At 37.7% G+C, this 20,496-nt stretch overlaps 4 protein-coding genes across 5 annotated transcripts; all 4 read left to right on the forward strand.

Moving 5' to 3' along the window:
* Positions 1-191: 191 nt before the first annotated feature.
* LOC147313065 (GTPase IMAP family member 7-like) lies at positions 192-3,784 on the forward strand. Its single transcript, XM_086265022.1, has one exon. The coding sequence runs from the start codon at positions 201-203 to the stop codon at positions 939-941; it is 741 nt and encodes a 246-aa protein (XP_086121148.1). The 5' UTR covers positions 192-200; the 3' UTR covers positions 942-3,784.
* Positions 3,785-4,957: 1,173 nt separating this feature from the next.
* On the forward strand, positions 4,958-10,047 carry LOC147313066 (uncharacterized). The gene is made up of 10 exons (XM_086265017.1): positions 4,958-5,152; positions 5,862-6,197; positions 6,322-6,591; positions 6,755-6,844; positions 7,164-7,274; positions 7,403-7,492; positions 7,584-7,612; positions 7,998-8,054; positions 8,144-8,218; positions 9,028-10,047. Exons 1-10 carry the CDS (start codon positions 5,098-5,100, stop codon positions 9,142-9,144), a joined length of 1,230 nt encoding a protein of 409 aa, XP_086121143.1. The 5' UTR covers positions 4,958-5,097; the 3' UTR covers positions 9,145-10,047.
* Positions 10,048-13,453: 3,406 nt separating this feature from the next.
* LOC147313067 (uncharacterized) lies at positions 13,454-17,113 on the forward strand. 2 transcript variants are annotated; one of them, XM_086265018.1, is made up of 8 exons: positions 13,454-13,680; positions 13,762-14,091; positions 14,211-14,450; positions 15,039-15,125; positions 15,227-15,255; positions 15,364-15,420; positions 16,568-16,636; positions 16,826-17,113. In XM_086265018.1, the coding sequence occupies exons 1-8, from the start codon at positions 13,620-13,622 to the stop codon at positions 16,967-16,969; spliced, it is 1,017 nt and encodes a 338-aa protein (XP_086121144.1). In that variant the 5' UTR covers positions 13,454-13,619; the 3' UTR covers positions 16,970-17,113. The 2 variants fall into 2 exon arrangements, with proteins under 2 accessions (XP_086121144.1, XP_086121145.1); XM_086265019.1 differs by having other exon boundaries at positions 13,765-14,091.
* A 912-nt stretch (positions 17,114-18,025) lies between these two features.
* Positions 18,026-20,367, forward strand: LOC147313068 (uncharacterized). The gene is made up of 6 exons (XM_086265021.1): positions 18,026-18,086; positions 18,270-18,605; positions 18,733-18,999; positions 19,151-19,249; positions 19,421-19,510; positions 19,600-20,367. Exons 1-6 carry the CDS (start codon positions 18,026-18,028, stop codon positions 19,605-19,607), a joined length of 861 nt encoding a protein of 286 aa, XP_086121147.1. The 3' UTR covers positions 19,608-20,367.
* The last annotated feature ends 129 nt before the right edge of the window (positions 20,368-20,496 follow it).

Raw genomic sequence — 20,496 nt, forward strand, 5'->3', positions numbered from 1 at the left:
CAGGCCGGACGTTTGGTCAAATGTGCCCCTCTGGATTATTAAGTCTAAAAAATGTTAAAGTGATCCTTTTAAAATAAATTACATCAAGAGAAAAAGCACATGCTGTCTGAAATGCTTTTTATTGTTATCTGCTGTTTATAAAATGAGCTATTATGTGCACAGGTGGTGAGCATACTGATACACTGGTGTAACGCCACCTGATGACCTGTGTTGTTTCAGGCTCACGCCTCAGGGTGGTGCTGGTGGGGCAGGAGAGAGTGGGGAAGAGTTCAGCGGGAAACACCATCCTGGGAAAGAAGGCGTTTGACTGTAAGATCAGTTCCAGCCCAGTGACTCTGTGTAGTCAGAAAGTAGAAGCTGATGTTCAGGGTCGCAGAATCTCTGTGGTCGACACTCCTGGACTCTTCAGCACTCGGTTGTCTATAAACATGGTGAAAGCAGAGATGTTAAAAGCACTCAAGCTGAGCTTTCCAGGTCCTCACGTTTTCCTCCTCGTCCTCCAGCTCGGAAGATTCACCAAACAAGAGCAGGAAGGGCTGAAAAGCCTGCAGACAATGCTGAGTCCTGACGTTTCCAAACACACCATGGTCCTGTTCACATATGGAGACCGACTGAAAAACACCATTGACATAGAGAAGTTTGTCAGCAAAGACAACAACCTGAAGGAACTGCTTAAAAACTGCAGCGGTCTGTACCACGTGTTCAACAATGAAGAGATGGATGAGAGGCTCCAAGTCCACGAGCTGCTAGACAAAATAGACTCCATTACAGATGGAGGACATTTGTACTATCAGGGAAGCTTTGAGTCAGAGAGATCGATCAGGAGTTTCTATGTGTATTGCTGGGGTTTAACGCTCCGGGTTCTTAGACAAATTAATTACATGGGAATATTTAACATCATCCGTTTCATCTTCACATGGTGGGAGACACATTTCGAGTGAGATAAAACTGTAAAATGAGGCAGAGGAGAGAAAGAACACAGGATGACGGCTGAGAAACAAAGGACAAAAACAGGAGTATGTGACAGGAGGAATGTTTTCATCAGTTCTTGATACCCAGAGGTCACACATCCACAGATTTTGTTAAGCATATATCTAGATTAGAATCATAGCTGGGTGGAGTCTATTCCAAGTGACAGAGTTGTTGATGAAATCTGAAATAAACTGAGATAGACACAACCAGGTTGTCTTGATGAGTTGTATTTACCTTTGGGTCAAACAACAGCACTGAGAGATTAACAGTAGTCTGCATGTTTTTGACAAAGAGAGACTGTAAACCTAGATTAAAAAAGAAAAAAGAAAGAAACAATTTATCTCTCAGAATCCCGGGTAATGACAGATATCTTGTACACAGACATGTGGTACATCTGTAAGATTACTGTCGCCAAGTAAGAGTAAGAAAACAGGTAAGAATAACCATTTAAAATCATCTAAATGACATTTTTGAAGAAATGTACTGTTTTTCTATTTTGATATCTACTTTTTCCTAAACTGATTTTTGTTCGTGTATTCATGTCACTCCTTTATATGCAATGTTTTATGTTGCTTGTATCTATGTAAGTGGAAGTAGCTTCAAACTGATATTAATAAGTAGCTCTTAATATCATTGCAAGGCAAGGCAAGTTTATTTGTATAGCACAATTCAACAACAAGGTGATTCAAAGTGCTTTACAGAGACATTAGAAACAAAAACAAATAAAAAGCATGATTTAAAATTGATTAAAACAAGCAAGCAAACAAACTAACTAAATAACAAACAAACAAAACAGTATGTAAAATCAAAACAGATAAAATCAGAACAATAGATAAAATCAGTAGTTAAAAATCAGTAGTTAAAATGTTAGTTTGAAATTTAAGCTTAAGGATTGCAATACAGGATTAGCCAATATTCATTATTAAGGAAGAAGATGCAGATCAATAAAACAGTAATTTGATGATGTAGCCCGAGTTGTGACATGTGCTGCCTCTTTTCCCCCTCTTATGTTAATTTGTTTTAAACAGAACATAAATCAGCAAACAGATTTCTCTTGTTTGTGTTATATTGTTTGCATGAACTGAAGAAGCATCTTAGATGAGAGTTGAAACATCTTTAAGGAATTTTACATCCAGTCGCTTTATTTCCAAGCTCCTTAGACTCTTGTTTACATTCTTTACCAGACTGGTGGATGTTTATCATTGTGGCTGTGGGTTTAGCACTCCTAATAGCTGTTGTGGTCATCATCATCATATACAAAAGAGTTAAGTGTCAGAATATTACCAAGCAGGATGGATTAACTTGAATTTTGTTTGTGGAAGCAAAAGTTGAGTCCTTGTCTTGTCTTGTCTTGTCAGGGAAACCAGCAAAAATGGATACAAACACTGTGAGTTTTTAAAGTAGACTTATTAAATATTTATTACATTCTTTCTTTGTGGACCAAGTGCATGCTAACTTGACCTTTAATGCACTTATTTTCTGAAGTGACTTGGACAAGGTTGTCTACAAAATGAATAAACTGTAATGACAAATATACCTTTATAATCTCATTTTGTTGGGTAATAATCACTAAAAGCAGAGTAATGGATGCCCAAAGATCACAAAATGTAGACTTGTCAGATGGTATTGATGTGTGAGAATGCCATTTTGTTTTTTAAAGGTGTGTAATAATGAAAACGATGGAGCAGTAAACTGTGAAAATGTCTGCTCTTCTGATGGAGTTTGACTGACCGTGCTGCTTCTGTCAGACCCACTGACCAAAAACATCAATGTCAACATCAACTCTTGTTTTGTAGTTGGACAACCATGTTAACATTCATTTTATCTCTTAGTTAGAACACCTCTGTGCAAATTATTTTTTGTTCAGTTGTTAAAATCTATGTGTTCTTGTTATGGACAATTTTAGTTGACTCCAATGTTGAGGTCTGAAAGGGATGGTAGTGCTTTTTTGGAGCACCTGACCAGCTCCTCTTCAGCAATTTATTTTTTGCCTCTGTGGAGCTTTCATTGACATCGTGATTTCTTCAGAATGGGACTGGTAACACTGGCTATAACTCATGCTAGTTTGTCTTTATATCAACTATATCAGTAATAAATGTATCTGTTTTATGCTTTACATCTGTTCCTTTGCATCTCGTATTTGTTGATGAGCTTATTGGGCTTTGAATATTAGTGTACACACATAATGTAATATGCAAATAAAGAAATAAACAGTGTTGAATAGTCTCATCAGGATGCTTTCAGAAAGAAAACTTTCAGGGATCACTAAACAGGCAACACTCAAATGCAGGACTCGATCATAGAAGTTCAGGCCATTTATTTACATTAAATTAGAGTTCAAATAGAAGATCAACACTAGAGAAGTTCTTGGTTTCTACAAGTTAGTGTTTTCCACAAGTCCACACAGATTCTCTTCTAAGAACACAAACCAGCCCACTGCTCTCCATCAAGAGTTTCTCCAGCAGAGAAACGAGCAGAGCAATCCAGCAAAGATGGAACAACTCCCTTTTAAATAAAAATAGAAGTGGAACATAAAATGAGGAAGTGACTAAGGAAGTGAAATGTTGGATTTTTCTAAGTAGAAGCACTATTTTAGTCTTACTGACCGTAAGACTGATTGTAGCCTGAGGACTAATTTCTGGGGGGGATGCATCTGCCTATGGCCCAGTGGCTGACAGCGTGGACAACAACTTGCTCCTGAACACCGTAAAGACCAAGGAACTTGTTGCAGATGACATCCTGCCAGTCACCATCAACAGGGTCTGTATGGCAAGAGTCTCAGACTTCTGCTTCTTGGGAGTCAACAGCAGGAAGGACCAGACTTGCCAAACACACACTACTGAGGTTGGAAAGAAAGAAAGAAAGAAAGAAAGAAAGAAAGAAAGAAAGAAAGAAAGAAAGAAAGAAAGAAAGAAAGAAAGAAAGAAAGAAAGAAAGAAACAAACAAACAAACAAACAAACAAACAAACAAACAAACAAACAAACAAACAAACAAACTACTTTCTGAGGGTTCTCAGAAAGAATAACATCCCTGAGAAACTGTTGGTGTCCTCTTATCGCTGCCGGGACCGGTCCGTGAGTCATTTGGTACCTAGCCGCGAGAGTTGAGACTCAGGTGTGAAGTTTATGGTTTTCATGGTTTTTATCAGTTTTATCTTCTTTTTTTTTTCATCATTTTTATCGTTAACTGGGTTACCCTGGGTCTTTCCCTGTGTGTTATGAATAAATCTTCTTTTTTTTGGTACCGGTACTGGTTTTATTTTGTTGTGTTTATCCTCGACACCTTAAAGGCCAGTCCGTGGCACAAAAAAGGTTGGGGACCGCTGGCCTAGCAGATAGTCAGCTGTCCTCTCCCCTCACTTGAAAAATTGCACAGCTCCCATTGTCTCAAGAACATTAATCGAATCCTTCAAGACCCAGCTCACCCTGGTCATGTACTGTTTGAATGTCTACCTGAAACTAACAGACTAAGCAACAGTTTTTATCCCCAAGCAAGCCATCACCATGCTGAACACTACTGAATTAGGCAATCAGATCCAATACAGCTTTCATGTACAATGTAACATTGTTACAACACAATCTCAGGTTTACACATTTGATGCTACGGTTACCACTGGTCTTTACATCAGCACCAGCAAACAAGGTAAATCATTGAGAACACAGTCTTGATCACTGTCATCAGCATGGATTCTGTTGTTTAATAAACACTGAAGCAATATGCAATATGAGTTTGCACAAGACAGAATGTCACACTGCACAATGTAATGTCATTGCTGGTACAAGTACATATTTCTATATATGGCAGTGGACAGGAAGTGTGCTGTGGCTTCAGTGGAGATAAACCTCTACAGCACATATTTTAATATCCTGTAGATTTACTCTAATTTACCTCAATTAAAGTAAGTAAGACTGCTGTCTCAGTTTGGTTAAAGAAGGATGTATGTTCATTTTTTCTTTCATATCTACACGTTTGTAAAAACTAAGGGAATACATATGACCTACCAACATTAAAAATAACTACAGCGTGAATGAAGAGGAGACAGGAAGTAAAGAAGATAGACATTTGTCTTTGACAAGTACAACAGAGTTCGCAAGTTGCAGTTGTGACAAGATGAACAAAAGGCGATGATTGATCACAAATTATTCAACATTTCTCTGTTTTTGTTGCTTCTTTATTCAGGTAAGGTATCCTTTACAAATACTCTAAAACATAATTTTTACTTAATATCAACAACAAATTTTAAAAATACATTTTCAGATCTGAAAATAAACAAAGACACTGCATATTAGAGTAAAGACTTTATTTTAGTCCAGTCTCATTATTTATATTTCTTTACTTTTTAAATCAACAGTAATTGCACAAAATGATGCGATTTATGCGAAATATGAGAACTGTTTAGGTAAACCACCCTAAAAAATTTTTTATTTCATGTATTAAACCACAAAAAGCATATAAAGTGCTTTGAGAACTCAGAGTAGAAAAACGCTATATAAGAACTAGCCCATTTACCATTTGATATAATATATTTTTGGCCACTGTGACCCATGGGACACTGTTTTCCCTACTCAGCATTTCTACTTCAAACCAGGCTCACAGTGCATTATGCATAATGCAACTGTAGGAAAGGAAGATCTACATGTACCTACAAGTATTAAAATGTTTGGGGGGGGGTGCTTCTGTTTAAAGGTAAAGATACATTTAACATGTAACAATTTTTTTCCAACTTCTTTTCAAATTTACTTTATTCTGAAATCTTTATGTAGACAGCTGTGCTTTTGTTACAGCAAAACTGAGTTTGGTGCACACATTTTTTCTGTGCACAAGAATGTAAATTATCTGCATTTGCACAAGTAATGGTAATATTTTTGTTTCTCTTTCATGTTCTCAGGAGCACTTAGTGAAGATCTTTCGCTTGCCTTCACTGTCAGAGATGGAGATAAAGTCACTTTGCCTTGTAAAAATCGGTTCAACATTCATCACAACTGTGACACTATCACCTGGATCTTCAGAGATTCAAGAGGCACACCAGCAGTAGAGCTGGTTAATCTTGGACAAATCAAAGAAGAAGCCAAATCAGACAGACTGAGTGTTACAGCAGAATGTTCACTGGTTATAAAGAAGGTCACAGCTGAGGATGTTGGTCGTTACACCTGCAGACAGTTTAGAGGTAATCCAGGGAGACAGCAAGGTCCAGATGCTGTGGTTTATCTGTCTGTTGTTGTCAGTAAGTATTTACACCACAATATATTTTAGTTCAAGTGGTGTCATTGGAACAGCATATTTTCATTATATATGAAAATAAATATGTGTTCTTGCTTCGTTTTTCTCTTGCAATTCATCTTCACCAGTGACCGAAAAGAAGAACGCTGATGAGGTGACTTTAAGCTGCTCTGTGTGGACATTTGATCGGTGTAGACACAAAGTGAAGTGGATCCATAACAGAAGAGATCTGGATAGAGATTACTCAAATTTAAAAACATCACATTCTTCCTGCTCTGCTACTGTGACATTTCTGAACCTTACATATGGTCACATATCAAGTTCTGACTTTAAGTGTAGCTTAAAAAGAACAGAAAATAACAAAGAGCAGCTTTTTACCTTCAGCCATCATTCATCAGGTAAGAAACCAGGAGAGGTTCTGAAGAGCTTATTAAATGAATTCACATTATTTTGTCTAAATACCTAAGATATTATCTTGTTTTATTAATCTGAAGATTTAATCGACTGAATATACAGAAAGTTTTCTAATGAAAGGGCCACTGAATTTTGTTTTTTGTTCAGGTGAAGAAACAAATACAGCAACAACAGTTAAATTAGACACAGTGACTACAATAAAAGTGCTGGAAATGGATGGTTCAACAAACTTACCAGGTAATGTCAACAATATTCTGTATCAATTTTTCAGCAAAGTCTTTTTCTTTCTGAATTTTAGGAGAAAATGTTAGTTGTTGTTAGTGAATGAGCAAAGTTTAATCAAAAGTCATTCAGACTGGTGTTAGTAATGACTTCATTTATGGGTTTTAATTTACAATATTACATATACAAAGCAAACTCTTACAGCTTCCTAATGAGTAGTTGCCAGAGTTTTGTTTCTTTGTTCAGATGAAGATACATAAACAAATCATTTAACTGTTATAGAACATACAGAATGAAAGATCCTTTCGATTTTATTCTTTTGTTTTTGGTGAAGAAATATATGCAGCAGCAACAATTAAATTGGAAATAATGACTGAATCTGGCATTAAAGGAGGTCTGACAACAAAACAGCTGGAAATCATGAATGGTTTGAGAAAATTACCAGGTAATGGCAACAATATCTCTCTCTTTCTACAGACTTCAGTAAATATTAAAGGCATGCTCTGATATTTCAGATCATGTACTTAAACATACATTTAAAATATACTTTTCATGTTTTCACTCTCTTCCCAGACTGGTCCTGGTACAGGCTTGCCATTGTGGCCCTGGGTTTAGTAGCACTTATAGCAGCTGTTGTTGTCGTCAGCATCTGGATAAGAGCTGGTGGGATTTATTCACATATAAACAGAAAGGTTGATAAACCTGGATTCTGTTTGTGGAAGTTAAAGTTGACTCCTTATTTTCTATTTTTTAGGGAAAAAAGCACAGATGGATGAAAACATGGTGAGTTTATTAATCAGAATGAAACAGATAATTTTAGATTTTTTCCTTCATTTGTGCCATGAGAACAACAAAACAGCACGACACATTAGGACAAGACAGATAATAAATAGAAAATTAAGCTGGAATGTCTGCAATAAAACAACCTTTCCCAATAACACAAACATGTCGGATTATACAGAAATTTTAGAGCTCACAGTTCTCCTCATGAAGAGGCGGCACTCATCAGGATCAAAACACTAATTCATGGCAAACCTGATAAAAGCTCACATAAGGATCAATGAATATCCATATCTATGCCATATATATATATATATATATATATATATATATATATATATATATATATATATATATATATACACACATATTTGCCTGTTTGTTTCAGGAACAGAATTTAAACTCTGCAGTAACTTCGTCTGCTCCAGGAACCATTCAGGAATCTGTGAGATCAAACATGTATTTGTTCACTTATATGTTGAATCTGCATTTTATACATTACTGAGCAGTCTTTATGTTGTCTTCACTGTGCAGGCTGATCTTCAAGATGTTGTTCTCTACACCTCCCTCAGCTACACTGAGACCACCTACAGCTGTCCAGGTCTTCAGGTAATTTGATTGTTAAGGTGGCGGGGTTTCTCCTCCTACTGATCCCTGTCAGTAGTTACTGCTTACCCATTGGTTTTAGGGCACATGGCTGGAAGATCTGGCGTAGTTATTGACCTATCTCCTGGAGTATCCTCTGGTGCAACACGTTCTCACTCTTTAAGCAGAGGAACCCTGGCCAAGCATCCATATATAGTAAGGAGTAAGAACCTTGTTGCAGGGCGTGGTCTGCAGTGCCTCTGCAGGGGTGGTGGATGCACCTGAGTGGCAACACACCTCGCCAATTTAAAGTGTGGGCTAACTCCTGTCGTGGTTGTTGGTGTGTCAGGCTGTGCGCAAAGAAACTGCAGCTAAGGGTTTGTACAGCAACCAATGAATAAAGATAATGCAAAGCATGTTCATGTAGTGGGGTCTGCTGTGGTTACATTCCTAGACAGCCGGCCTCTGGCTCAAAGCTTTTCAGTGAAGTGAAAATATTGAACATGGACATTTTTGTGTTTTTCTGAAATAGTTATGTTATGGTGTGCAAGAGGAAATTATTTATGTTTGATTTAAAGAAAAACCCTTGGGAAATTTTGACAAAAATTTTACATTTCATCGAGAGGCTAGTAATTTTGTCCTTATCTGTTCATATGTAAAAACAAAAAATATTAAAATAAAAAGAAATTGGCTCACAAGAGGAGCTGTAGAGAGTAGAATTCTTCTTGGGAAAGTAAATGTGTTTGTAACAAAAAGGTTTGTTAAAGCTCCCAGACAGGGCAGGTTAGGAAACAAAAAGGAAAAAAAGAAAAAAGCTGTGTATTCTTTTTCAGGCTCCCCATAAAGACGATGAAGAAGGTGAAGCTTTGACCTACATTATATGTCCAGTCTCTTCTCCTGGACCTGCTCCCAGCAACCTCTATGCTAGCATCAACAAACCAAAAGACTAAAAAACAGGAAAAAACACAGAATCTCTTTTTCTTTGATAACTTCTTTCTTTCTTTCCATTCTTGTGTAATGAAAGACGGTTTCTGTTTTGTTAAAGTTCCCAGGATTTAACAACAGTGATAATATAATCTGTATTTTAATTTTTAATTTCCAACCCAGAATGTTGCACTATATTTTTTCATAGATTGTTTATTGCTTTATCAGTGTACATATATGTGTTTGTATATCTGCAGTTTAGGCCTGATGATTTTATGATATTAAAAAGTGTTTTTCCATTATGTAAAATCCCAAGCAGCCAATAAAGGCTCCAGCACGTGAGTTTTATTGTCACGGTACTGGGTCTCTGACCCAGTGTTTTTGTTGGTTTTAGTTATGTTCTTTGTTTATTGTAGTTCATGTATAGGTTTCCTGTTACTTTGCCTTCCCTGTGTCCCGTGTCTAGTTACCCTTGTCTCCATGTTCCTTCTGCCTCCCCAGTGAGTTGTGTCTTTTGTCACTCCTGTCTCTCTGCTCCGTGTTCAGTTTGTTCAGTGTCAAGTCAGCGTCTTTGTGTTATATTTCCTGTTACTGTGACGTTCCCTTGTCTCATGTCAGTGTTTGTGGTTTTGCTTTGATCTTTTCATGTTTGATTACTCCCACCTGCACCTTGCTCTTGTGTCTCATTCCCTCGTTATCCCTCAGTGTATTTAAGCCCTGTGTTTTCCTTGTTCTGTGTTGTGTTGTACGGTGTGTGTTTACCTGTGTGCACCTCTCTGTGTGCTTAGTAGGGATGGGTATCGTTTAGGTTTTATCCGATACCGGTGCCAAATCGGTACTTTTGAAACGGTGCCGGTGCTTAAACGGTGCTTGAACCGGTGCTTAAAGAATGGAGAACACAAAATTGGTCCAAAAACCTCTCATGTTCAGCTGGTTTTTTTTGTAAAAAGATAACAATGTGTGCCTTTTCTGCAGCTATGTGGCATATATGGCATCACTCTTGGCTGGAAGCAGTGCTTAAACAATGGAAAAAACACAAACTTTGTCCAAAACCTCTCATGTTTAGCTGTTTCCCACTTTTTCTTTGGTCATTTTAGCCTTTTTGGCCAGGGTGAAGGGAGCATCTGCCATCAAACAAGAAGACAGCCGCATGCAGCTATGATGATGTTTGCTAGTTCACCTTACATGCATTAATGTAATAACGTGGTTAGCCTACTCAACGTAAATTAGCTACTCACGCAGAGAAGAACGGCTGCTGCTGCATCATCATCCTCATCATTTCTGCTACACTGGCAGGGCTAGGGGCCAGGACTCTATTCTTCAGGTTTTTGGGGGATGTTGCTCTGGGTCCGATAACTGGCAACCCACCCGACGTGCACGGTGTGAGGTCTAGCAGCAAGCTATCAAATACGGCGCATTTCTGGGCTTTTAAAAAAAACGCTATGCGTCGCCAGCTGTTTAATTCTTGGTGTTACCTCCTTTGACAGTATCACAGTATCAGCTTAAAGCACTTGTTGCTGCTGAGTTTGCATATTTTGCTGTGAAGTACAGCCAGACTTTTGACCGCTTCGCCTTGGACATTTTTAATCTGTAGCTCTGCTCTAACAGAACGTACGTACCTGGACCCGCCTACTATCCTCGGAAACGTAAAATGATTGGCTAGAAGTGTATCACAGCTCAGGAAAAAAAAGCACCGAAATAAAGCACCGAAATGTGCGCTGCTTTTCGGTCTGGCTACTACCGTTTATGTCAGAACCGGTGCCATCATGGCACCGGACACCGGTACCCATCCCTAGTGCTTAGTTTATTTTTCCAGTGTAGTTTTGTATTGTTTCTCCCAGCCAGCAAATAAAGCTGTGTTTTTTTGAGTTTGCTCTTTGCCTCTGTGAGTCTGCATTTGGGTCTTCTCTTACCAGCACACAGCTAGTTCATGACATTTATTATGTTTTGTTTATTTTAAATAAAAATTGGTATTTATTTATATATATATATATATGCAAATTCATTGCCTCAAGCAAATAAGCAATGTTTGCTTAAGATAACTACATTAGGACAACTTATCCATTCATGAATTACATTTTTGTCATATTTTATATTTGTATTTTGAAAACAGTAGCGATGTCAGCTACCATTTCACACACTTCACATGGGATTTTGTTGGTTGAAGGACCCTAATAGACTCTAGAATTGTCACCATAAGCGCTGCCTGTCTGTTTCGTACGAGCATAACAGTTCAGGCTCGGCTGTGTTGCATGTGTGTCAAGAAAGAAGCAAGCATGAAGAAAAAGGAAGTGTACCTAATAAAAGAAGGAGGAAAGGAACAAGGTTTATCTGGCAATAATTAATACATTGGGAAATAAAAATTAGCAGAAAAAACTTGTAAGATTTCATTTTATTTTTCTGATTCTAAATGTTTGGTATTGACATCCAAACCATTATAAAGGCCAAAATATAATCTCAGTAAACAGATGAGTAGATTAAATAATAAGTGTAAGTAAAAGCAATAATAATCTGCCATTAAATGTTTTTATTTTCCATAGTTTGTTCCAATAACGGTATAAATTTGTCTTTCTTTTTTTCCACAGTGATTAATTTGCCTTGTTGCCATTTTTATTGACTTCAGCAACATTGTGCAGGGGAATTAGAGCATCCATTTGCTGTTGCTATATGTGAAGCTAGCCTTAAAGGCAACTGATGACGGGCTTTCTGTCCCCCATTCAGTTATCCACTCATCTCTCTTAAAGTAGAACAATCTTGACTCAGGATAAAGAAAGAAAAACTCCAGACGTGTGAACGGCACCTCCTCACGACACATCCCCACGTTAACAGTACATCAATCTGACTCCGCTCCCTAAAAGATCATCGACTGCGCTTCAGCTTCTCAGTTAAGCTTGTATGTAGTGAAAAATCTACCGTCTACAGTGGTGAGTGATTATATTAAACAAGGGTTTAAAGATTGTGTGTACTTTTTATAAAGAGGGTTAAGAAGTGGATGTCAATGTTATGTGACATGAACAAGTTTCCATTAGAGCACTGAAATACCAGCTGTTTCGATATTAAATTTGCCTTTAGGAATTAATCTGTAAGTGCTTGAAATGTAAGCTTTATTTAACGTTGTTTTGTTGTTGTTTTTTCCTAAAAGAATTAACCGGTTTTTAACATACGGATAAAAGGCACTACTGTTCAACGGAAATCGTCATTTTGTGGGCTATTTACTGTGGCATCATTTAATTTGAGTTTTAGTGGGAATTTTTTGTATTTAACTTACGTTAAAAATGGTCAAAGTAACTTACTCTTTTTAACGATATTTGAAATGGTCGCTAGCAGTTATGTTCTCGCCACTGCCTGTTACCATTATGGGTGTAAAGTATGGAGGACCACAAGAGCCACACACATTGAAATAAAGGATTCTACTTAAATGATGAATTGTAGAACAAATTCTGCATCTGTGAATTCATTTTAACTAATTTAACCCTCTGGGGTCGCGGGACGCGTCAAAATCACATGACCAGTTTAAGAGGACACAGCTACAAGATGCAGCACGTCAGAGTCTCCATTTCAACTTGGGTCAAAAGTGCGGAGTTCAAGCTATATACCAGTTTACCATGTCAGCCAATCAAAAAAAATGATAAGGCAACATGTGACATTTGGTTGTTTAGGGAGAAGGGGAAGTTTTTAGGGGTGACACCCGCAACGGACAGCGGGCGAGCGAAAGAAAGAGAGAGAGCGAGTTTTCATATGTGAGACATTAGTGACGTTTAGCGTGTTTGGAGGCTAGAGTTAGTTTACCTGCTCTGTTATGGTAACTGTCTTGATTAAAAAATATTGTTATATTTTTAAAAGCATATAAATTAACAAAAACATTAAAGAGTGTTTGAGAACGTTTATCCAGCCATGATTTGAAAGCATATAGCCCACATTTTAACAGACTGGTGTAGCAGTGAAGATGTTTAATCTGCAGTGAAAGTAATATAATAAAAGTCACATGTTGTACCAGCTGTTCCAGTGAAAGGTTTGTCCCATTAGCTTGTCTATATACCTTTTCAGTTACATTTCATCAAACAGTCCTGAGAATCCACACAAATGATCTTTTTATATATTACAGTCCAAAGTGAATGCAGATGGTCTCCTGCAGCTTTAAAATATCTAAAGGACACTGAGTGTGGAAACGATCTGTGTTTCTCTTTTTGGTCATCATTAAGTGCTAAAAATTCTGCTGCTGATGTACTCACATTCCTACTAAAAGACTTCCCTTTTGCTTCTCAGAGGAAAAACTATTTCAGAAATGCAATGAGGAACCAACACGTGTTAGAGCAAGAAAGAAAACATCTTATCTGTTACAGCTTGGACATCAACAGCAGATAGTTGTCCTCTTCACCTGGCCCTCTCTATCAGCATAATATTAGCATAAATCACAGGAAGTGGACACAGCATCTCTACAAGAAGGACTATTTCAGAGATTAATTTTTAATGTGAGAAACAGGAAGGAGAAAGACGGAGAATGGCTGAATTCAGGTGGATTCAAATGTTTTCATCAGTGATACTAATGCTTCAATTGTCAGGTAAGAATATTTAAACGTTTATAAATGAGATTACAAAAGCTTAGTTTGTTGACATTATTGATTTTATTCTTTTCTTCACAGCAGCAGCAGCTGACTACTCTGAGTTTATTATCAGGGATGAAGGTGAGGTCACTTTGTCATGTGAAAATGTGACAGATGATCAAGATAAATGTGACAGAACTACCTGGCTCTTAAGTCAGTCAAATAGAGCCGTAGTAACACTGTTTGAAAACGGGAAGATTCACCAAGGGGTCAAAAATAAATCAGACAGACTGAGTGTTACAGCAAAATGTTCTCTGGTTATAAAGAAGCTCACAGCTGAGGATGTTGGTCAGTACACCTGCAGAAGGTTCAACAAATCAGGACAAAAAGAAGGTTCAGACTCTGTAGCTGAGCTGTCTGTTGTTAACCGTGAGTATTTCCATCATAATGTTTTCAGATTATTAGAACATCAAACTGAAACATTACAATAACTATAACTACAGTGATGATTACTGTAAATGTTATTCTTGTTCTCTCTTTTTTAACAGTAACTGAATATAAGGATGATGACACAGTGACATTGAAGTGCTCTGTGTCCACATATAAAGAATGTAAATACACTGTGAAGTGGCTCTATGGTAACAAAGACCTGAGGATGTCACAGTCTGCCTGCAGTGTGACCTTTGCAACATCTGATCATATTTACACATCCAAGAACTCTGAGATGTTGAAGTGCCAAGTAGCACATGGTGGAAACGTGCAGGAGTTTATCTTCAGTCAATCTTCTGGTCAGAGAAGGGATACGTAAACATTTCAGTCCTTACAATAACTTCATCCTGTTATAAACAAACAAAGAATTTTTTGGGGGATATGATCATAGAAAAAGTGCTTGTATGATTGGGTGAATAAGGCGAGTTGTATAAAGCGCTTTGAAGTCAGGTAAAGTAGAAAAGCACTGCAAAAGAAGCACAATTTAACAGACTGCAGAAGCCCGCTCCTACCAACAGTCAGCGTTGGATTCTTATACACGATACACTTACTTCACTTCAGCAAGTTCCCAAAAATAAGCTGTAAAAGAAAACATCCTGTGGAGATGTATTAATGGAAAGAAGGAAAAGGGGAAGTCAGCTTAATGAGGCTGCTGTTCATTTTCTGTTCCAGTTTATAAAAAAGCTTATTTTTTAAAAAACATTTCTGTCAGTGAAATAACATTATAACCAGAACAATATTTCTTTGTTGGTCATTTTAAGCAAATACAATGATCTTAACCGAGTAATTTTATACAACCTAAAACACATTTGATTTTTATACATCAGGATTTTAAAAAGACAAGAACCTGCAGACATAATGTGTTTAATGTTTTTCTTTTTCTTCAGGTGTGTGGAAGTTTATTGTTGTAGCGCTGGGGTTAACAGTACTCATAATGAGTGCTTTCATAGGCATCATATGGAAGAGAGTTAAAGGTGAGAGCTTTCACAAGACTGAGCTTTCATCACCAGGGAGACTGCAGAAACCAGGATGGACTTTCATTCTAAAAGCTTGAATTGATTTTTCTCTTTTTCAGGACACAAATCACAGATGAATGAAAATGCTGTGAGTTATAACACTTTCATGCTATATACGAGTAATCAGTCTTTCTCACTGATGTGATTATAGTCTGCTGTGTTTATGAGGCTTCTTTGTCTGTTTTATTTGTTTCAGGAACTCAGTTTAAACCCTGCAGTGACTCTGTCTGCTCCAGGAACCATTCAGGACTCTGTGAGCTCAAATACTTACTCACCACTAGGGATGGGTATCGTTTAGGTTTTATCCGATACTGGTGCCAAATCAGTACTTTTGAAACGGTGCCGGTGCTCAAACGGTGCTCAAACCAGTGCTTAAAGAATGGAGAACACAAAATTGGTCCAAAAACCTCTCATGTTCAGCTGGTTTTTTGTAAAAAGATAACAATGTTAGCCTTTTCTGCAGCTATGGGGCATATATGGTATCACTCTTGGCTGGAAGCAGTGCTTAAACAATGGAAAAAACACAAACTTTATCCAAAAACCTCTCATGTTTAGCTGTTTTCCACTTTTTCTTTGGTCATTTTAGCCTTTTTGGCCAGAGTGAAGGGAGTATCTGCCATCAAACAAGAAGACAGCCGCATGTAGCTACGATGGTGTTTGCTAGTTCACCTTACATGCATTAATTTAATAACGTGGTTAGCCTACTCAACATAAATTATACACGAACAACATTAAGCTACTCACGCAGAGACGAACGGCTGCTGCTGCTGCCATCATCATCCTCATCATTTCTGCTACACTGGCAGTGCTAGGGGCCAGGACTCTCCTCTTCGTGTTTTTTGGGGATGTTGCTAACTCCGGGTCTGATAACAGGCACCACACCCACAGTAGATGTGCTCGGTGTGAGGTCTCGCAGCAAGCTATCAAATACAGCGCATTTCTGGCCTTTTAAAAAAAAAACGCTATGCGTCGCCAGGTATTTCATCGGATTTGATGTGTTACTTCCTTTGACAGTATCCCAGTATCAGCTTAAAGCACTTGTTGCTGCTGAGTTTGCATATTTTGCTGTGAAGTACAGCCAGACTTTTGACCGCTTCGCCTTGGACATTTTTAATCTGTAGCTCTGCTCTAAAAGAATGTACGTACCTGGGCCCGCCTACTATCCTCGGAAACGTAAAATGATTGGCTAGAAGTGTATCACAGCTCAGGAAAAAAAAGCACCGAAATAAAGCACCGAAATGTGCGCTGCTTTTCGGTCTGGTTACTACCGTTTATGACAGAACCAGTGCCATCATGGCACCGGACACCGGTACCCATCCCTACTCACCACTTGTATTTGTTCTCCCATATGTTGAATCTAAGCATTACTGAGCAGTCTCTATGTTGTCGTATCTGTGCAGGCTGAATCTGAATACGCTGTTCCCTATTCCTCCATCAGCTACACTAACAACACCACCAGTAAAGCTCAGGTAAGCTGTCCTGTTGGTTATTCAGGTGATGTCAGTTAATAACAATAAAAATTCCCATGAAAGAGCAAGGTAAATGTTGATATCTGAGTGTTAAGAATAAATATTAAGATTATAATACTATTATCATATCTGCCTTACCCTACATTATTATGGTCTTAATTATTTTGTTTTTTGTGTATTCACTTTCAGGTTGTAGGTCAAGATGATGATGATGAAGATGATGACACAGTGACCTACATCACCATGAAAAGTCACATCACTTCTGCTGCACCCTCCAGTGATCCCAGCAGCCTCTATGCTGCCGTTAACAAACCAGTGAGAGACACGTGTTGACGAAACAGCTACAGCTCATACAAGCTTTCTTACGTTACACTGGTTATGGTTGCGCTCAGGCCCTTTTCAACCTGTTATTTGTATCAGATTGTGTAAAAATGTTTCTAATAGGCTTAAGTTCTCCATGTTTAACAAAAAGGATATTATACTGCTCATTTACATTTCTAATACAGAGTGTTACACTATGTTTTATCCATAAATTGTCTCCAGTTTGACAAAGTTCAGAATTTATTACTGTAGCAATCCCTTTATCCAGAAGGGGGTGCTGTATATTCATTATAACAAAATGTGAAGCAGTGGAAGAAATGATCTAACATCCCCAGACATAATAAAAGTCACATGTTACATCAGCTGTTTCTGCTTGCAGTCATTTAAACATCTATATCTCAGAACTGTTTGAGTGTGTGTTTCAAAGCTGAATTAGTTAATTATTCCGTATTCAACAATATAGAATCGCAATGGAAAACATCCTGTGATTAACACTCCTCTAAATCCCTGTGCTTTGTGAAAATCATCTCTTTGGGATTTATGATTTGTTCGTCTCTGTAAACTTTTCGATTGGACAAATGGGAGAGAGGGGTTTCACCCACTCAAGATGCATTTCCTGCTACTCCCTCTGCTCGATGCAGCAGGAAAACTGTTATTCCACCACACAAGGAAAAGAAAAAACATGGTTTTCAAAGTGTGTGCTGCTTCTCATTGCAATTGTATCTGTGGCGTCTGATATGAGCCCTTTTGGTTTGGCGGTGTGCGTAAACTCTGAGCATTATGATTCAGTTTCTCATATTGCAGAAGTAAATAAAGTAAAGTGGACAGGACAACCAAACCTTACTTAACTATCTAAGAGATGAATTTTAGGAGTCACTTTAACAACAACTGGCTGTTAATAAATGAGGAACATGGAAGCTGTGACAGTCTGGTTGTGTAAGAATAATGGCAGAAATGTGAGAAAGAAAGCTAAAAGTCATAATGAGGAAGTCATAGATCGAAAACTACAGGAAGAAGACACGCTTATGCTTTAGAAGCCTGAGAAGAAAGGAGAGACTGAGAGACACGATGGTTACATTTAGATGGATAGAAATGTTTCTGTTCTTTGTACTCATGCTTCAGTTTGGAGGTAAGGATGATTTGTACACTGTACATCGTCTTAGGATTTGAAAACTATTCTTCTTTTTAATTTTAGTAATATCATTTTTATTTAGCACACAAAGCTGTGGTGTTTCTGTGAACAATGAAAACTGAGTTTGATGCACTCTTGAAAAATGTAGTGTTAACATTTTTGATTCTGTCATGTTCTCAGGAGTAAATAGTGGAGATCTTTTGCTCTCCTTCACTGTCAGAGATGGAGATAAAGTCACTTTGCCTTGTGTAAATCTCATCAACAATCATCACAACTGTGACACTACTGTCTGGCTCTTGACTGATTCAAGAGTCACACCAACAGTAGAGCTGGTTTATCTTGGACAAATCAAAGAAAAAGCCAAATCAGACAGACTGAGTGTTACAGCAGAATGCTCACTGGTTATAAAGAAGGTCACAGCTGAGGATGTTGGTCGTTACACCTGCAGACAGTTTAGAGGCAATCCAGGGAGACAGCAAGGTCCAGATGCTGTGGTTTATCTGTCTGTTGTTAGCAGTGAGTATTTGCAACACTATATTTTGAGCTCAAACCATCCTGTTAGAACAACATGCTGACAAGTTACATTTTGAAAAAAGGAAACTTATATTTATTTGGTATTTCTCTTGAATTTCATCTTCACCAGTGACTGAACACAAGAAAGCTGTTGAGGTGACTTTAAACTGCTCTGTGTGGACATATGAACGGTGCAAACACAAAGTGAAGTGGATCCATATCAGTGAAGCTCTGGATAGAGATTACTCAAATTTAAAAACATCGGAGTCTCCCTGCTCTGCTGCTGTGACTTTTCTGAATGATGCATACAGTCATATATCAACTTATGACTTTAACTGTAGCGTAACAACAGAAGATAACAAAGAGCAGCTTTTTACCTTCAGCACTCAGTCATCAGGTAAGAAACCAGGAGAGATTCTGAAGAACTTTTCAAAATAACTTTGCATTAATCTGACTAATTACCTAAAATATCCGCTCATTTTATTGATCTGAAGCTTTAACTGACTGAATTTAGTTTCCTAATGAAAGGTCCACTGAATTTTATTCAGGTGAGAAATCAAATACTGCAACAACAATAAAATCAGAAACTACAACTGGAAACACAACAAAAGAGCTGGAAATCATGGATGATTCAACAAAATTACAAGGTAACCAACAATATTCAGCTTTTTTTTTTTCAATATTTTATTTTAGAATGAAATGTTTTAATTTCAGATACATGTTTTTTTTCCTCTGTATTCATCTACATTAAAAAACAAAAACAATCAGAAAATGACATTTAAAATATTATTTTCATGCTTTTCATGCTCTGTCTCCAGGCTCATGCTGGTACAGGCTCATCATAGTGCCTCTGGGTTTAGCAGCACTTATAGCAGCTGTTGTGGTCATCAACATCTGGACAAGAGCTGGTGAGAATGTTCACACATAAGCAAGAAGGGTTGATAAACCAGACATGAAGCTCTGAAGAAGCACGGGTTTATGATTTTGTATTTTACAGGTGTGTAAAGATGGTGAACAATGAAAAAGTCCAGTCTACTGAAGTAGCTTGACCAACCCTCCAGCTTCTATCAGATCTCACTGATCAGCACATCAACAAGCTTTATATTTGCACGAGGAGCAGAAGCTTTTAAAAAGAGAATCGTTGTTTTTGCCTTAGTCACAGTTTGGACAACAATTTGAAATCTTGATATGATCTTTTTAGAACCACAGTGACTTTTCTAAAATACCTGCCTGCATCAGCGGTAAAAAGCTCTTTCTCCTTGTACTGTGTTTTTTGGAGGTGTACATTGTTTTTCATCAGTTTTCAGCAGGCAGGGGTAGCTTTTGGGGGTTTTCTGGACCACAAAAATAGAAACACGTTTGACATGTTGTTTTCTCTTTCTGCAGAAGCCTCCTGTACAGCATGGTTGTTGTAAAAAGAAATACACATACAAATATTTTTCTTTTACATCTGCATTTGCTGATCATTTCTGAATTTGAAAAACATGCTCTCACTATTATTTCCAAAACACTCCTGTTGGCACTTGGGTAATAGGCACTTGGGTAATCTTGGGTAATAGATTTCAAAGCCATTTTTCATTTCTTTCTTTCTCAGCTGCAGAAAGTTAGTTTAGAGTTTTGAGCTTAGTTTTATGAGCCTGAGCCTGGATACAAAGTCATTTGTATGTGGTCGAATCTGGTCTGCGCTCAAATGAGTTTTGATTGATGATGATGTAATCACACACACTGTTATCTTTAATGGGTTTGAACATAATGCAATCTTTAAAATAAATAAAAATTCTAAGCAGAAAGTCTATTTTGCATCTCTCACTTCAGTCACTTTTGGTGTCTTGTTTCCAGTCTTTAACTCTCATGTTATTTTAAGAACAACCACTTCTACCTGTCCCAGTTCCAT

The sequence above is a fragment of the Aulonocara sp. 'chitande type north' Nkhata Bay genome, linkage group LG15 (assembly GCF_057382095.1).
Source record: "Aulonocara sp. 'chitande type north' Nkhata Bay isolate Kocher_YH1m ecotype deep benthic linkage group LG15, A_spYH_male_GT1.1, whole genome shotgun sequence".
In the NCBI taxonomy this organism is placed as follows: domain Eukaryota; kingdom Metazoa; phylum Chordata; class Actinopteri; order Cichliformes; family Cichlidae; genus Aulonocara; species Aulonocara sp. 'chitande type north' Nkhata Bay.

What these genes read in the sequence shown, in the direction of transcription:
- LOC147313067 (XM_086265018.1), top strand. Translation starts at nt 13,620, where the DNA reads ATGGCTGAATTCAGGTGGATTCAAATGTTTTCATCAGTGATACTAATG. An exon ending in TGAGCTGTCTGTTGTTAACC is followed by an intron (nt 14,092 to 14,210) that starts GTGAGTATTTCC and finishes CTTTTTTAACAG; the next exon opens with TAACTGAATATAAGGATGAT. An exon ending in TATCTTCAGTCAATCTTCTG is followed by an intron (nt 14,451 to 15,038) that starts GTCAGAGAAGGG and finishes CTTTTTCTTCAG; the next exon opens with GTGTGTGGAAGTTTATTGTT.
- LOC147313068 (XM_086265021.1), top strand. Translation starts at nt 18,026, where the DNA reads ATGGTTACATTTAGATGGATAGAAATGTTTCTGTTCTTTGTACTCATG. An exon ending in TTATCTGTCTGTTGTTAGCA is followed by an intron (nt 18,606 to 18,732) that starts GTGAGTATTTGC and finishes CATCTTCACCAG; the next exon opens with TGACTGAACACAAGAAAGCT. An exon ending in CTTCAGCACTCAGTCATCAG is followed by an intron (nt 19,000 to 19,150) that starts GTAAGAAACCAG and finishes AATTTTATTCAG; the next exon opens with GTGAGAAATCAAATACTGCA.
- LOC147313065 (XM_086265022.1), top strand. Translation starts at nt 201, where the DNA reads ATGACCTGTGTTGTTTCAGGCTCACGCCTCAGGGTGGTGCTGGTGGGG.
- LOC147313066 (XM_086265017.1), top strand. Translation starts at nt 5,098, where the DNA reads ATGATTGATCACAAATTATTCAACATTTCTCTGTTTTTGTTGCTTCTT. An exon ending in CACAGATGGATGAAAACATG is followed by an intron (nt 7,613 to 7,997) that starts GTGAGTTTATTA and finishes TGTTTGTTTCAG; the next exon opens with GAACAGAATTTAAACTCTGC. An exon ending in CAGGAACCATTCAGGAATCT is followed by an intron (nt 8,055 to 8,143) that starts GTGAGATCAAAC and finishes TTCACTGTGCAG; the next exon opens with GCTGATCTTCAAGATGTTGT.